At 31.9% G+C, this 14,920-nt stretch overlaps 1 protein-coding gene across 1 annotated transcript in view; it reads right to left on the bottom strand.

The window, feature by feature from the left end:
* Window positions 1–3,361: 3,361 nt before the first annotated feature.
* Window positions 3,362–14,920, bottom strand: part of LOC126748218 (leucine-rich repeat-containing protein 15-like) — a 33,646-nt gene continuing 22,087 nt past the window's right edge. Inside the window, exon 2 of the mRNA XM_050457301.1 lies at window positions 3,362–6,655. Within this exon, the coding sequence (XP_050313258.1) occupies window positions 4,552–6,651 (2,100 nt within the window). The 5' untranslated portion in view covers window positions 6,652–6,655 and the 3' untranslated portion in view covers window positions 3,362–4,551. The remainder of the gene's footprint in view (window positions 6,656–14,920) is intronic.

The raw sequence follows: 14,920 nt of genomic DNA, 5'->3' as shown, positions 1-14,920 counted from the left end.
ACATCAGAACTTACTAAAAATCAAAACAACGGTAAAAAATGCATAGCTGTATTTATTGATCTTGCTAAGGCCTTTGATACTGTTCCTCACAATATCCTTTTAGATACGTTAGAGCATTATGGGGTTAGAGGTCTAGCAAAAAAGGTACCCCAAAGTTACTTTGAAGAGAGAGAACAATACGTCAAACTAATCAGCGATCCAGAGATAATAAACATAGGTGTGCCACAAGGTACAATACTGGGACCAATTCTATTTGTCATAAGTATACATAAACTCTTTGCTTAAACTAAAAGTATCTGGCCAAATAGTCAGCTTTGCAGATGACATGACCTTAATATTTAGAGGCAATACATGGGAAGAAGTAAAAAATACTTTGCGTGTGGGTTTTGGGCAGGTAAGAGATTGGTTATGTACCCAGAAACTCACGATTAACATGGAAAAAACAAATTATATAGGTAACTTTTTCCTTATGTAATAAGAGCAGACCACTTTTTACTAGTATCACTGTTAACACTACAAGAAACGAAGTAATCACAGAAATAAGCAAAACAAAATATTTATTATCTTTGTGGTAAATTCCGAAACCTAATACAAAAATTTTACGTTCTTCGAGAAATACTAAGCAACAAATTGTGTTTGCTTGTGTATAAATCTTTAGTGGAGTCTCTCCTTTCTTATTGCATAATAGTATCGGGTGGTACTTACAAGTCTACTCTTCAACCGTTAAAAGTTGTCCAAAATTACATTCTTAAAGTAATTTATAAGAAAAATAGACTTTACTCAACTGAGCTACTGTACAACTCTAATATTACCGATATAAATCATCAATCATATAGAAAAAGTATGTTGTTTTGTACATAGCACTGATTTTTCAAAAAGACAAATCACGCATTCCCAAGGTACCAGGAGTAATACGCATAACAATCTTACTTTGCCACAGAATCATAAGCAAATTAACCTTTATTTTATAGATTATTTAGGAGCAAAATTGTATAACTTAATCCTCTCTGATATTAAGAATATAACTATAATCAGAAATATATATTATAATCAGAAAGTCTTCAATCGGAAGGTCAATAATTAAATTCATGAAAATTTTAATAGTTTTAGGCCATTATTAGGATAATTTTATTACTCAAAAAATAATAGGTTATAGTGCTGATTACCAACTAATTTTTGAATTGTTTCTCTTTTATATATATATCATCATCTCTATATGTATGTATGTGTATGTATATTTTTGGATACTTAAATTATTCATTTAAAAAACTTTGAGAAAGAGCTGGAATCCAAACATGGTAGAGATAAACAAATTTCTTTAATAATATATTTTTATATAGGCATACACAAGTATTAAGTTACTTAGGTGCTTATTTTGTACTTTTATAAGAATTTATGTAACAAAATTTTTGGATTATAAATAAATCAAATGAAAAAATGAAATAAATAAATACCTGTCAATTTCCAACTAGGAAAATTTGACTCCAATACTAGTTCAGCCGCTAAACGCTATGCCCAGATATTCCCAAACCAATTTCATCCCAAAAGAAAATATTTTTTTAAATTTGATTAACCGCCTAGGGGAAACTGGAAGTTTCAGCGAAAGACGGAAGGGTAATTGCGACCTACCTCGTGCGGTTCAACCAGGGCAAGAGGAAAAAATTTTAAGAATTGTCGAAGAATCACCAAACATTAGTACTAGGGTTTTGCCTGAACGGGTGAGAAATATTGGGAAAACCGAGGCAGATAATATTTTATGGAGTCAACAACTTTACTCATTTTATCTTCAAAAAGTACAGGGTCTTTTACCCGACGATCCCGAGGCAAGACTTGCTTTTTGTAGATGGTTATGTGAAATGAATAATAGAAATGTGGATTTTATAAGGGCGATTCTATTTACTGACGAAGTCACGTTTACGAGAAACGGTATGACAAATATCCATAACGCACATGGGCTGAAGAGAATCCTAGGGCCATAGTTCAGACACATCATCAATTAAATTTTAAAGTCGATGTGTGGGCATGTGTTGTAGATAACTTTCTTTTAGGACCTGTCATTTTACCAGGTAATTTGACTGGTTATTCATTCCTGTTGTTTCAATAAGAAATACTGCCCGATTTGCCTCTAAATTTAAGACAAAATCTTTGGTTTCAACACGACGGTGCTCCGGCTCATTTTGTTATAAATGTTAGGAACTATTTACATCAAGTATTTCCTAATCGCTGGATTGGTCGGGGTCAAGATGCTCCTGTTCCGTGGCCACCCCGTTCGCCCGACCTTACACCTTTGGATTTTTCATTCTTGGGATGTATGAAAGACTTTGTGTATATGGTTCCAATTTTAAACAAGGATCGGGAAAGAATCATTGCAGCTGGAGGGCATTTCAGGTTTAAACCAAATATTTTTCCAAGCCTTAGATTTTCTTTAATAAATAGGGCTCGTACGTGTATACAAATAAATGGAGGTCACGTAGAACAAATAATTTAGGATCAATATTCTATAATTTTTATTATATGAAGTAATTTAGAAAAAATAATTTACGTTTATTTTGTTAACTTGTTAAAATGTATCTGAATTTTAAAATTAAGATATCTAATAAACGGATTCTTAGGCCGATATTTACTAAGAATACTTTTTTCACAAGAGAATATGGATAATTAGAACGTTTAGCTAGAACTTTATTATACAGGGGTATAGAAAAATTTTGGTATTTTTTACACATGCAGTATACCGCAGGTAGTGCCCTCTGTAAGGTATAGCAAAAATTACTTTTAAAAAATGGCATAACGAAAGTCGCATTATTGGTCATCCCTATATGTGACCGGCGGATTGGCCTCCTTCTTTCGGATACCCTGTATATTTGTAATTTTTAGCTTCTAGTATATTTTCCAATTTACTTGTATTCTACTTTTAATAAAATGTTTACCTATTTAAGAGGTTTAATTTTATGACTTTTTAAAAAGACATTATGTGTATTGTATACCATTTTCACGCATTCTTTGAGTTCCTTCACTATTAGAAAATATTCTTATGGACATTTTAAGAATAATTAAGATTTAAGACATGAAAAACATCCAGTTTATCAGTTTATCCTACGAATATTATCAAAATCGCTTGGGAATTTTTTAGTCTTCTATTATTTCTTCTTAGTGTCAATTTTTTTTTTGTAAAAAGATTTTCCTACTTGTATTTTAACTCGAAATGATTTACAATTATTTTTCAATAATTAGTCAATTTTCACCTTCAGTTTTTTTAATAGCTTGCTATTAAATAAGGAATTCAGTTAGTTACTAAAAACTACTTAATATATTTTAAAATATAGTAAATATACAAGAAAGGAATACTAAATCAAATTTCCACTTAAATTAAACCGTAACTTTATTATGCTATTAAATTATTGTGTTAAAAATATATGAAAAGCAGTATTAACCCAACTAATTTAAGTACACACTATCGGGTTTATGGCATACAAAGTGTAGGTAGTAGTTATTGTCCTCTTAGCCAAAACAGACTGACTTTGAGGCCATCCTCACAGAAAAAATGTATCTAGCTGTGCTTAATGTCTGAAAGTTAGAATACTTACTAAATGTTATAGTCAATAATATATGATATAATTATGTATAATCTACAGGGCCAACGTCTAAATATATTAACAAATAAATTTAACGGCATTATCTATGACCAGTTAAAAATAATTAAAAACGTATTGCAAATAATTGATATTAAATGGTTATTCGCATAAATTAGTAATATTACTAGGGTTAATTACTATATCGCTTTAAAGTTAGGATCTAAATACCTTTAACAGTGCATAGAGAAGCCGTAGAATGACACTAGAAGTCTAACTAAATAATTTTATTATTTTAAACATACGCTATTTAAATAAATTACTTAGAAATAATCAATGAATTAACATATGCTACGAATAATAAATTATTTAAGATTTCTTCAGATTAATTTTCAGCCGGGTATCATAGTACAATAAATCTTTTTGTTTGTCGGGAAAAGTAACTTGAAATACATGATCTGTTTTCTCTTTATGAATCACTAGTTTTTCGAGAAAAACTTAAAGCAACATTGCGAGAAACCTGCTCCGTGAACACTCATCACAACTACAATTATTTTAATAAAAATTCCATTAATGAGGAAATACATGTAGGTTAAAAAAAAGTTTTTGCAAATTTTTCATAGTGCTCAAAAAACTATATAGTTTGGAGAAGAGGTGGTCCCTCAATAGTTACCGTTAAGCTTTTTTCATAACCCTGGATTGATTTATAAGGGAGCATTTCTTTTAGTTAATTATCCGAAAACAGCTTTTTTTGAGAGATTTATTGTACTATTAATAAACCACAGTAACACTATAACAGACTTATAAAACGATGATGACGCATACAATCGCTCTATTTTTATATTTTTTGGACTTCACGGGGTGTACTAAACTCGATAATCTAGCAGCCTAAAACCTAATAAATAATAACTTTGATAACCAAATGTTAATAAATCTTTAACCAATTTAGTACACTCCGGAGTGCAAAATACGAATATTTATTTTAAGATTTATCACTCAAGTGTACTGTCGGAGCTTCGGCAAATTCGTATCGGCTCATTGTTGGTGTTTTTGGTCCAGAGAGGTCCTCTGATAATGGTCGATAGACTGAGCCGCTATGCTTCTTTTGAGTAAGCTGGTTCTCCCAAAGTGGAATTTTAAACCTGGGCAAGTTTGCTTTTTGCATGTTGAAATTATTGTTCCTTTTTAAAATGCATAATGTAATTACAACCGCCATTATTAATACGGCTAAAGCAGTCAAGACAAATACAGACGTAATTGAGAGAATATATGATACCCTAGCAAGATTTATGTTCTCTCTCTCGACAACTTCGGGATGATCATTGTTTTCCTCATATTTATCATAGTCGTTATAGGAGTCATAACTTTCATCATATTCTTCATCGTCCTCCTCATTGTCGTCTTCTTTATCATCATTTTCAACATTTAGTTTCTTAAAGGCGTCAAAGCTTTCATCTTTGTCATCTTCAAGATACTCTCCTTGGTCATCAAACTCATGAACATTATTAGAATTATATGCGGGACATTTTCCTTTATGAAGCTCATACCAACCGTGTGATGAGAAGTTGTCAATATCATCACTTAAGGGTCCCTCAGTACCCTTAGTATAAATAGTTGGGTATATTGACAAACTTTCTAAATAATTAATAACCAAACAAACTTTATCATCGAACTCCAACGCATTTCCATGCAAATCAATATCATGCAATCCAGGGATTATTTTAAAATCTGCTATGCTTAAAGTTGTAAGTTCATTTTCAGAGAGCAGTAGTTTTCTTAAAGAATATAGAACTGTGCCATTTGTTGACCATAATTTTTTAAGCTTGCACCTACTGGCATCAATTTTCTCAATAGCCTTGTTGTTAGAAAAGTCATTGGGGTTTAATGCTGTGAAAGAATTTCCAGCAATATTTAAAGTTTCTAAATTTCTATTGTTTTCAAAAGCTTGTGATAGTGAACTAATTTTATTGTAAGATATGTCCAGCATTCTTAAACTTTTAATGTCTGCAAACATGTTCTCAATAGAAGTAAAGTGGTTGTAAGCCAGGTTTAAACTCATAATGACTGGCATATTTTTAAAGGTGTTCCGGTGAAGAGTAGTCAGTCCACAATCCTTGCAAGAGAAATGGTAAATTTGAAATTTCTCATCATGAGCTAGGGTGAAATTCGGCAAATTTTGCAGTTTATTTCCATCAAGAGTCACTTTGAGGAGTTTAGGATTGGCACTAAAGATATCATTATCAAGGTTCCTCAGACTATTATAAGACAAGTCAACCACTGTGAGCTGGTTCATATGAGCCAAATCTTTAGCTGATAAGTTAGTGATCTTGTTATTGCTTAAGTTCAAGTCGCTTACACTAGTTAATCTTTCTGAAGATCTCTCATCGAAGGTGCTTAAGTAACAATTTTTTAAAGAGAGTGTCTCTAGTTTGTTAGTAGTATTTAAGTAAAATGCCTTAAGAGGATTATTATCCAAATAAAGACTGCTTAGTTCTTCATTATTAGTGAAAACATTAGCAGGAAGTCTAGTGATTTCGTTGTTTGAGAGGATAAGTGACTCAAGATCGAATAGTTCGGTAAAACTCATAATATCAATGTTCTTAATGTAATTTCCCGATAAATTTAAAAACGTTAATGAAAATAAGTTATCTAAAGGTGGTATTACATCTAATTTACAACTTCCAAAATGAACTTCTTCTAACTTTTCCGACGTAATATTGGGGCTGTCTTCAAATCCACAGTCAGCAAATTTAACCTTTTTTATATTATTAAAGGCTTTGCTATCAATAGATCCTATTTGCGCCTTTTTGATAATTACATCTTCAAGATTAGGAAGACGTCTAAAGGCATCTTCTGTAATGTGATCAATTATCACATTCGAAAAACTCATAACAGTTATGATTCTTCTATCCAAACGACTAAATATAGTGGAATTTATGGTTAAAACGCCCTCGCAATCCACTACGCTTAGAATATTCGGAAGAATATCCTTACATTTGCATCCTTTAATGCAATTGATGGGACTAACCGGTGGCAGGGCTAACGCCACCGATACTACGGTTAATAATAGGAAGATCTGCATTTATCTGAAAAAGAAAATAGCAGTTAGTTATTAAATGAAGGCTTAATAATTAAGAATACATATTTCTTATGTCTAAATAATTTGATAATTGATTAAAGAGTATTACGAATGACAAAGACAACCAGATATAATGATTTTTTTTAAAGTAACTTCTGGGCAACAAAAAGCAAAAAACTGGAGAAAGATTAAGAATATGATTTTAATAACAATGAAAAATAAAAAATACGACATTTTCGGATCAGGAGGAAAATATATAATTTGAAAATATCTGTTTGCCATGTCCTTCTATATAAATCAACAACTATCTCTACTAAGGCGCGTCAATATTGAGAGAACGTATGTGCCCGACTGAGCTAATTTAGCGAGTGGTATATATCCTAATGAACTAATTGCATGTGTTTCCCTTCACTAACCCTAGGCTGTACATCAAAGCAAAATTTAAGTACGCCTTTGACTTCGGTTAGTGTTCACGCTTCGCAGTTAAAGTGTTGAATTTAGTCACGATTTTATTTAATCTTATTGGCTATTTTGCAAAATGGAGTGATCTAATTCGTTTTGTTTATAGTGTTTTATCAGGACAATGAATAGTTTTTGTTAAGAGATAGATCGATAGATGATATACAAGCAAAATTTTAAAAAGGAGGTCAAAAGAAAAATGGACCTTATTAAGAGAGCGACCAAAACAATATGATTCTATTGAAAGACGTTCAGCGGCTAAAAATTTTGGTCTTATCGGAAATAAAAACCTGTTTATGAAAATTGGAACGCTACTTTAACCAAAAATTTTAAAAAAAAAGTGAAAAGACCTGTTTCTTGGACGAGTTTAAATAGCCCTAGGCTATACTTCGCCAGATAATTGTATTATATAAATTGTGAACTTCATATAAGTCAAATAAAAAGACGTTTATATTTTTATGATCAACAATGCAACCCGATGCCATAGCCATACAGTATTGTGCATAAATATAGCAACAAGCGATGTTTTCAAAAATATTATTTGCTCCTTTATTTATTCCACATTATTTCTTTACTTTTAAGTACACGCCTCTGTATTATTTATAAATATACCGAGATATCATAAGAATGCCAATGCAGAGTAAGGAATTTCATGTTCGTTTATTTAGACAGTGTGCATAAATAAAGCAATATTCTTGTTTCGCATTTATTTTATCAGTTAAATATCGATTTACCTGCTGTAAAGTTGTTATTTTTGAATCTCAGAATTAACTTAAAATAGGTTGCTCAAAAACCGTCTCTGGTGATGTAAGAATAAAATTATTGTGGAGCATTATGAAAATGGTGTTAGGCAGAGTGACATTGCAAGAAGCTTACGGCTTCACAGGTCAATCGTATCCAGAGTTTGCAAAAAATTTTGCCTTACTGGAACAGCTGCACTGGCGCCCATTCCTGGTAGACCCAGAAAAACAAATTTGAGGATGGATAGGTAGCTGCTACGAATTTCCAAATAAAATCCTTTTTTGTCTTGTTCCCAAATTTTGGCAAAATTAAAAGAGAGGAGTAAACCTCAGTTCCAGTACCGTAAGGAGAAGATTACTTGATGCCAACTTACCTGGTCGTCGCCCCGCCAAAAAACCGTTACTCTTAAAGAAGAACGTCAAGGCTCGTTTTCACTTTGCCCAAACTCATGTCCGCTGGTCTGTAGCTGATTGGAAGAAAGTCGTATTTAGTGATAAATCTAAATATAATTTATTCAGGACTGATGGAGTAATGTACGTCAGAAGACCCAGTGAACAAAGATTAAACAAAAAGTACATTTGTCCCACAGTTAAACATGGAGGGGGAAATATTCTTGTATGGGGATGTTTATCGGCTTGTGGCATGGGATCCATAGTAAGAATAGTGGGCAAAATAGATCGTTTCATGTACAAAGACATTCTGCAAACACATTTAGTGCCATATATGGATGAAGTCATGCCAGTAACAGCCATATTTCAGCATGACAACGATCCAAAACATGCTTCTCAATTTGTTAAGAGGTGGCTATCCGATGAAAAAATAAATGTAATGGTCTGGCCATCTCAATCGCCAGACCTAAACCCTATAGAGAAGTTATGGCATTACATTGACACCAAAATTAGGCACCTAACATGCTCTAATACTTAATATTCTCTTTGAAATAGTGAAAAAGGCTTGGAAAGAAGTGAACAAAGACTATATTGAAATTAATTGAGTCCATGCCAAGACGATATGCAGATGTTATAAAGGAGAAGGGGTACTACACGAAATATTGAATTGATTTTAATTTAGTTGGGTTATATTTTTTTTAGAATCAAAACTATTTTTTGTTGCTATTTTTTTGAATAATAAATTCGCATAAAACAATTTGGTGTTTTATTTATTATGATGCAAAAAATATGATTATATGATAATATAAACAGGTTCTAACTATTCTTGTAAATAATATATAAACCTTACTTATAAAATAGATACTAAAACATATATAACAGGAAAGTTCAATGTTGCTATCTTTTTGCACAATACTGTATATTGACGAAAACTAAGAAAACACACAGTCACGACCTCACAACATGGTTACACGTGTTTCGCTCTGGCTAGAGCATCATCAGGCCTTTAAAAGCCTTTTAACGTCCACACTATGTAATATCACATAGTTACCCAACAACACATAATAATCACTATAAATAATATAATTATATTTTAAGACATTTTTATTACTAGGTCTCTGTTTTATAGGGCGCATGGTGAGTATTTAAGGTTTGTTTTAATTGTTATAAGTAAAATCTATGTCGTTCTTATGAATAGATTTTTTTTTCATCTATAATAATAATAATAATAATGGCTTTTATTTGAAAATATACAATAACAAATATAGTAAAGAGCTATTACTACAAGATATAATATGGCGCAGTCTAGCTTAGAAGCTACTCTACTGAACCATTTGATATTGGTCTAAACCTAAATAATAACACAGATCTGTCATAATAATTAGCATATAACCCCAAAAAGCATTCACCTATCAGAAGAATATCAATATGTATAAGTTAATAAATAAACATAGGAAAATCAACATTTTATGTACATCCAAATTTAAATGCCCTTAATCACAGTATGAATCCAATTACAGCAACCATTTTCATAAAGAAATAACTATTGTAATATAAAGTCTTCTACATAAATAACTGATAAATATTAGATCTAATAAATTTTTTGAAAGAAACTAGTGCGAGAGATTTTATGTGCAGAGGAACACTATTATAAAGTCTCGCTATATTGTAACTAAAAGACCTTTCAAAAATAGAAGTTGAGTGAAGAGGTATGGTTACACAGCTCGTATCGCGAAGATCTAGATTATGGATTTCTGAGCGAAACTTTATTTTCCTGTATAAGTAGTCGGGACACTTTCTTGCTATTATTTTATAAAATAACACAACTGAATGGAAGACGCGCGTCTCATCCATTCTAAGCCAATGCACATCTCTCAACTTAGCCGACACTCCCCGCTCTCCGCCCCGTATACCCCCAATTAGTCTTACACAGTGGTTTTGTATTAACTGAATGCGATATTTATCCCTTTCCAGCAAACATGGGCCATAAACTACATCGGCATAATTGAAGTGCGAAAGCACTAAAGAGTCACAAAGCATTTTCTTTAATGACTCTGTCAATAGATGCCTTTGTTTAAATATAAGCTTTAGATTTAGGAATGCTCTCTTAATACACATGCTGACATGCTCAGTAAACCTCAAATCACTGTCCGGAACCAGCCCTAGATTTTTAGCGTGGTCAACAAGTGCAAGTTTATTATTATTATTTAAATTTATTTGAATGCTATCCTTATGCAACTGTCGTGATTGAGTTCTGCCAAAGAGCAACACCTGAGACTTGGAGGGGTTAAGAGTGACGCAGTGCTTATGAGAAATTAAGAGCAGTGACTCCAAATCTTTATTTATTTCATTTATGCACTCGAGAACACGACCCGGATTAAAAGATTTGTAGACCTGCGTGTCATCTGCATAAAAATGTACATTACAAGATTCAATGTATTTTGCCATTTGGGAAGTATATAAGGTAAAAAGAAGAGGCCCTAAAATTGAACCTTGTGGAACCCCAAAACATAATGGCTATTTTTGTCATTTATTCAATCGGATATTAAGAAAATAGAACTTTTTTACGTAATGGAAAAAATTGAAAAACTAAAATTTCCAACGATATTTTTCGTTATTAAATTCAATTTTAATCCAATAATTCTTAAATACAATTATTATCTGAGGTATTTTAATATTTTTTTTAATATACCCGAGAGCTAATGATTTACCTTTCGACCCTTGAGCTCGCATGTTCTTTTCAATATCCTACCTAATTATAAAACATACCTTTAATAAATTCCAATTATTCACTGACCATTCACGTATCCTTTAAAAATTAAAAGATGGAAAAAATAAATTAATTTTCAAAAAAAAAGTCAATTAGCACGGAGAGTCAAAGAATAGATTTTTCGGAAAAAAATAATTCCATATAACCACTCAAATAATTTGTCTAAATTAGAAACTAAAATTTTGTTAGAAGATGAAACTATATGAATGTATGAACTTTAAGAAAGCCTCATGAACAATTAGTTACAGTATTGTGCAAAAAGATAGCAACATTGAACTTTCCTGTTATATATCTTTTAGTATCTATTTTATAAGTAAGGTTTATAAATTATTTATGAGAATAGAACCTGTTTATATTTTCAAATTATCAGATTTTTTGTATCATAATAAATAAAACAAAAAATTGTTTTGATTCTAAAAAAAATATAACCCAACTAAATTAAAATCAATTCAATATTTCGTGTAGTACCCCTTCTCCCTTATAACATCTGCACATCGTCTTGGCATGGACTCAATTAATTTCATAATATAGTCATTGTTCACTTCTTTCCAAGCTTTTTCCACTATTTCAAATAGAATATTTGTATTAGAGCGTGTTAGGTGCCTGATTTTGGTGTCAATGTAATGCCATAAATTCTCTATAGGGTTTAGGTCTGGCGATTGAGATGGCCAGACCATTACATTTATTTTTTCATCAGATCCTCCTTTTTTTCGCCACCTCTTAACAAATTGAGAAGCATGTTTTGGATCGTTGTCATGCTGAAATATGGCTGTTACTGGCATGACTTCATCCATATATGGCACTAAATGTGTTTTCAGAATGTCTTTGCACATGAAACGATCCATTTTGCCCACTATTCTTATTATGGGTCCCATGCCACGAGCCGAGAAACATCCCCATACAAGAATATTTCCCCCTCCATGTTTAACTGTGGGGCAAATGTACTTTTTGTTTAATCTTTGTTCACTGGGGCGTCTGACGTGCATTACTCCATCAGTCCTGAATAAATTATATTTAGATTTATCACTAAATACGACTTTCTTCCAATCAGCTACAGACCAGTGGACATGAGATTGGGCAAAGTGAAAACGAACCTTGACGTTCTTCTTTGAGAGTAACGGTTTTTTGGCGAGGCGACGAGCAGGTAAGTATGACAACAAAAGACAGCAGGCATAAGTAATCTTGTCCTTACGGTACTGGAACTGAGGTTTACACCTCCACCCGCTTTTAATTTTGCCAAAATTTGGGAAGAAGACAAAAAGGGATTTTCTTTGGAAATTCGTAGCAGCTGCCATCTTCAAATTTGTTTCAAATCAGGAATGGGCGCCGCGCCGGTGCAGCTGTTCTAGTAAGACGATTTTTTTTGCAAACTCTGGATACGATTGACCTGTGAAGCCGTAAGCTTCTTGCAATATCACTCTGCCTAACACCATTTTCGTAATGCTCCACAATAATTTTTCTTACATCACCAGAGACGGTTTTTGAGCGACCCATTTTAAGTTATTTCTGAGATTCAAAAATAACAACTTTACAGCAGGTAAATCGATATTTAACTGATAAAATAAATGCGAAACAAGAATATTGCTATATTTATGCACATTGTCTAAATAAACAAACATGAAGTTCCTTACTCTGCAATGGCATTCTTATGATATCTCGGTATATTTATAAATAATACAGAGGCGTATATTTAAAAGTAAAGAAATAATATGGAATAAATAAAGGAGCAAATAATATTTTTGAAAACATCGCTTGTTACGTAAAGATAATATACATAAAGATTTGTGACAGAAAACGCTTAGTTCGACAATGCGCAAAAAAATGGAACTGGTTAATCATTTCAAGTTCAATTGTTACATTTTCATTGTAAATTAAACGGATTGTTTTCGTAGTATTCAAGTTAATTTTAGAGACTTCCTTTTTTGCCTTTGTATTATCGAGCGAATGGCCTCATTATAGTGTAATTGTATTAGCAACCAAACCTTGTTCTCTTAATAAAATTACTATCATAAAATAGTTATAATAAAAGCCGCAACGAACCACTTTATACAGTAGCACTGAGCCTCTTTATACACCACCCATGAGCCTCAATAAAATAATAATAAGAATAAACGATTTTCATTAATTATTTAAGAAATTACAAAAGAGTTAATTACCATAAAAAATATTTGTGTGCCTTTGATAGGCGAAGTCTAGCAAATTTTGCTATTCTCACTCAACCATATCAAATTCTACATAGTTTGACTATTAACGCATTTCTTTAAAAGCTACCTGCACATAAAAAAATCATATAACATGATAATTATTTTAATAAGATACCCACCATTTTGCCAACTCTTATATTGCTATAAGAGTTGGCAAATATATATTGCTGTTCCAAGGTAATAAAGAAAAGAAAGAATAAAATGACCAACGATATTAAATGAATTAAATTAACAGGTCGAAATCTCCAACAGGCAGCCAGCCCTCCTCCACCACAAATCACCCAGCAAGTTCATAATTAAGTATGTCCATAAAAAACTGTCGCGACTTAAATTTAAATTTGTTGATATTAAAAGTTTTAAAATTATCCGGTATTAAATTGTATATGCTGATAGCGTTATATATAAATGATCTTACATAGCAGTTTTATGTTGTGGTATAGTATAGCGGTGCCGGTATCTTACATTTCTATTATGTATTGCTGTCCTAGGTAAAAATTTAGATTATTTTTTTGAGGATTCAGGGGCATTAAGCAACTTATAAACAAAAATTGATAGATGATGCCTCGGCGATTTTCCATATTTAACCAGTTACTTTCAGATATTAAGTGTGAAACATGATCATATTTGCGAATTCGATAAATAATGCTGCAGCATGCATTTTGTACCTTTTATATTTTATATTTGTCACTAGCGGTTAAGCAGGGGCCATAAAGAAAATCAAAATAGTTAAAGTGAGATAAAACCAGACTGTCACATAACATTTAAAAAAAAAAATATGTTTATTATTATATATTAATTTATGGGCATAAAATCCCTTTCTAATAATATTTTATATGTGTTCATGAAACCTAAGATTTTTTGCAGTAGGCACAAAAGAAAAACTTGAGCCATTAATATTTTAAGTGTTTTTAAAGTGTTTTTGACAAACTCTCTCTTAGCTTTATTCCAAAAACATAATAATTTCGTTTTTTCACTATTTAATTTAAGATTATGCTAAAAAGACAGTAAATTAATTTAGTTAAGATCCGCGTTTATATTTTGCGTCGCCTCCTGTATATTTGCCCGATTAAAAGAAAAGGTAGATTTGTGTATCATCAGCATAAGACTGCGTGCTACAAAAAGACGGAGCTGTTATTATGTCGATGGTGTAAATAATAAATAAAAGACGAGACAGAATGGCTCCTTGCGGAACTCCCGACTTAATTGATATGCTGGTGGAAACGGAGTCATGCAGGCTGACTTTCTGAGATCTATCTCTGAGAAAAGATTCGATAAGTTTGTTTGATTTGGTGTCAAAGCCACAGTATTTGAGTTTAACCAGTAAAAGTTTATGATCTAAGGTATCAAATGCGTTAGAAAAATCAAGCATAATCAAAGTACTAACAAGGCCTTCATCGAACGCTTTTATAATATGGTCAAAAACGGATGCCAACGCTGAGGCGGTGCTAAAATCTTTTCTAAATCCGCATTGAAAATCTAGATTCATTTAATTTTCCATTAAAAAAAAGTTGATTATACAGAACTTTTTCCATAACTTTTGACAGTTTTGGCAATATACTGATTAAACTTAGATCAGAAAAGTCCGTTGGGTTATTGACTTTAGGGAGTGGGATACCAATTGCTGTTTTCCAAAAAGTTGGAATGTCACCAGTCTCAATTATATAATTTATAATATGCATAATAATAGTATCTATAAAAGGGCTACATAT

This window comes from Anthonomus grandis, chromosome 22 (assembly GCF_022605725.1).
Source record: "Anthonomus grandis grandis chromosome 22, icAntGran1.3, whole genome shotgun sequence".
Classification (NCBI taxonomy): domain Eukaryota; kingdom Metazoa; phylum Arthropoda; class Insecta; order Coleoptera; family Curculionidae; genus Anthonomus; species Anthonomus grandis.
This window is presented reverse-complemented; position numbering and strand designations above follow the sequence as displayed.